Raw genomic sequence first — 2,804 nt, 5'->3', positions numbered from 1 at the left:
TGCTGTGTGTACAGGAATTGGGGTAGAAAGAGGTTGATAATTGGTAAGCAAGGAACGGTTATTGCTTACAGCATCCGTTGCTCCACCATCACATAAATATTCAGTCAAGTACTCAGTTGGCACGTCACTCTCGTTGTCGGGTAAGATGATGCCTTCGGAGTTGAAAGACATAGCTGAGGCGTGAACGAGGTGAGATGAAGGAGATTGGTCTGGTACAATTGAGTTGATATTGACCGATGGAGTTTTGTATGTTCTTGGATAAAGTACATCTATGCTATAATATAAGCCATTTTCAACTTTTCTCCAATCATTATAAGCAGCACCAGTCCTGTCACCTCCGCTCGTAAATGTCTTGCACGCTTTGAAGTTGTTGTCTCGGTACGTATGTCCCCATTGCCCACAGAAGAAACATTGAATGATACCTGCTTTGATGTTTGGGTGAGCCGAAGAGGGAATCGACAATGGTTTGTCCTCACTTGCTAGTCTCGCGTCGTTCTTATGGGTAATAGTTTCAGGTCCACGTCTCCAGCGAGCTTTGAGATCGGCATTCATTGGAGTATTTCGATAAGCATATTGGAATTGAGTTGATCTGTGATTGTTGTTTAGTGGCGTTGTAAATCTATTGGGCGTGTTTTGCCGATTTTGAGATTGCATACGTTGAGGGGTTTTAAAGGAAAAAGCTTCGATTGATGAAGATAAACTGTTGATCGATATAGTTTCTGAAGCGGTTTTTTCTCTGGCTAAGTGAATTTGAATTGCATTTTTTACATCATCAAGTTTGAAATTAGGTTTCTTGTCATCATATCTGTTATCTAAATCTTTGTTGATTTCCTTTGTCATTTCAGCAGGCATACGTAGTTGGTACAATAAACCTTTAATCGAGTCACTAGTCCAAGTAAATCCAGTAGACTCTAACTCAGAAATAATGGCATCGATATTGGACATGTGAGTAATGATATCAGTCTCGTTCAGGTCAAGTTGGTGATGAATCAGACGGCTAAAAAGGGCAAATTGGTTGGTGCGACCACCGCGGCTGAAGTGACGTTGTAAAGCTTGCATGGCTTCATGAGCGTTGTTGCTCGGATCAGTTACGTTCTTTAAATCGTGATGAATAGTATTCGATATGACCAAATTGGCTAGTTTATCTCGTGAAGTATCAATGAAAGTAATTAAAGGTTGAGGGGTGTCCCAGTAATTGTTGATTCAAATCATAGCTTTCATCGCTCGTACGGTGTCTTTCTTCCAGTCAACGAAATTCGATCCATTCTTCTCAAGATGTGGAAAATTGATGTTGTTTCCAACGTTCTTGATAGATTGATTGATTTCGTCAAGGGCGAATTGATCGGGAGTCATAGGTGTCGACATGTCGGAGGGTTTCACAGGGCGTACTGGATCAGGTTCAAATATCGTATTAGAGCAATAGAAGGGAGTTTCAGGTAGTGGCGTAGGGTAAGATGCGACTGTTCTCGTAACGTGTGAATCGTTCGCAATTGAATCAAAATTCAGAAGAGCAAATCCGGAGGCTAAGTCCGATATAGTTCCGATCGAAGTCGGAGATAAACTTTCAATGGGTAGGGACGTATGTTCGATAGGGTGAGCAGAAGTTAAGGAGAGTTCAGGAAGGTTCGTATCGTATAGCGTATTAAGTTCAAGAGAAAGAGGACTGATAGGAGAGTTTGGAAGTGGCGGTAACGTAGATAGATCAGGAAAATGAGATACAGGCTTGGATGTTGTCGTTAATACAACATCTTCAATCCTTTTTTGTGGGGTTGATGGATGTAAGTCAGATGTATAAGGTGGAGACGGTGGTAGTGGGGGAAGATCAGCAAGAGGTGTGAATAGTGGAGATGGTGGTAATGGAGGTAAGTCTTGTAATAATGGGAAATCGAGATTAGGTTCAGTTTTTGTTTTCTTCTTCGATATTCTTTTGCGTCTTTTAGGTGGAGAACGTGGATTCGTAGCGTAATTCCTACTTCTCGTTTTCATTCGTAGGTCGGCCGTTCGTTAGGATCGGTAACGCGGGCTCATAACCTAAAGTGAATAACAAATCATTCGATAACGCATAAGTATGAGAAATAACAATCTGAGTTCCACAAGTGATGTAAATACCTAAAGTGAATAACAAATCATTCGATAACGCATAAGTATGAGAAATAACAATCTGAGTTCCACAAGTGATGTGGAACTTCGGATACAAGTTGAAAGAGTTTTGTTGGCTCCAGCATGAGAGATGGCTGTGCCGCAGTTGTGTGATCATGTGACCACAACAACCAATTCAAAGGTAGTTCAGTTTTCTTGGAATGCTTGAGTAGGGATGGCTGGCACAATATCACCTGTACACTTAAGTATGTACCCTATACCATAGGGTCATACAGACGTCTGTATGACCCAATGGCATTCGAGTCTGACTGCCAAGATGAATCAACATCTTAAGAAGCATCTTGAAGGGTTCCAAATTTGGCTAAGTCACCTTTTTCCTTAGGGAAACCAAGACCAGCCCGGAATCCCCACAAGATACAGCCCACCATGTTAGCAAAAGTCCACCACCCTTCGACTTTTCCCCACCACCTCAACAAATACCCACCACCCCCTAACTAAGTTCAACCACACCTGAATCTTTGTCTACCCACTCAGCTAAATCCAACCACCCGTCAAATTTACATTCACCCTTCCAACATAACTACACCACCCGTATGGTGACCCTACTTTCAAACCTCACCACCCTACAGGACACCTACACCACCCCCCTCCGACATTACCCATCTATCTACACAAACACCACCGTATCAATATTCACCTCGGAA

General features: G+C 42.3%; 2 protein-coding genes across 2 annotated transcripts; both read right to left on the bottom strand.

The window, feature by feature from the left end:
• Positions 1-269: 269 nt before the first annotated feature.
• MELLADRAFT_70323 (uncharacterized protein) lies at positions 270-945 on the bottom strand (the record flags this gene model as incomplete). Its single annotated transcript, XM_007419722.1, has 2 exons — positions 270-274; positions 423-945. 2 exons carry the CDS (start codon positions 943-945, stop codon positions 270-272), a joined length of 528 nt encoding a protein of 175 aa, XP_007419784.1.
• A 258-nt stretch (positions 946-1,203) lies between these two features.
• Positions 1,204-1,986, bottom strand: MELLADRAFT_70322 (uncharacterized protein; the record flags this gene model as incomplete). Its single annotated transcript, XM_007419721.1, has 1 exon — positions 1,204-1,986. The coding sequence occupies one exon, from the start codon at positions 1,984-1,986 to the stop codon at positions 1,204-1,206; it is 783 nt and encodes a 260-aa protein (XP_007419783.1).
• Between the last annotated feature and the right edge of the window lie 818 nt (positions 1,987-2,804).

Source organism: Melampsora larici-populina (genome assembly GCF_000204055.1).
Source record: "Melampsora larici-populina 98AG31 unplaced genomic scaffold MELLAscaffold_421, whole genome shotgun sequence".
Classification (NCBI taxonomy): domain Eukaryota; kingdom Fungi; phylum Basidiomycota; class Pucciniomycetes; order Pucciniales; family Melampsoraceae; genus Melampsora; species Melampsora laricis-populina.
Note: the sequence above shows the minus strand (reverse complement) of the source record. Positions and strands in the feature narration are given on the sequence as shown.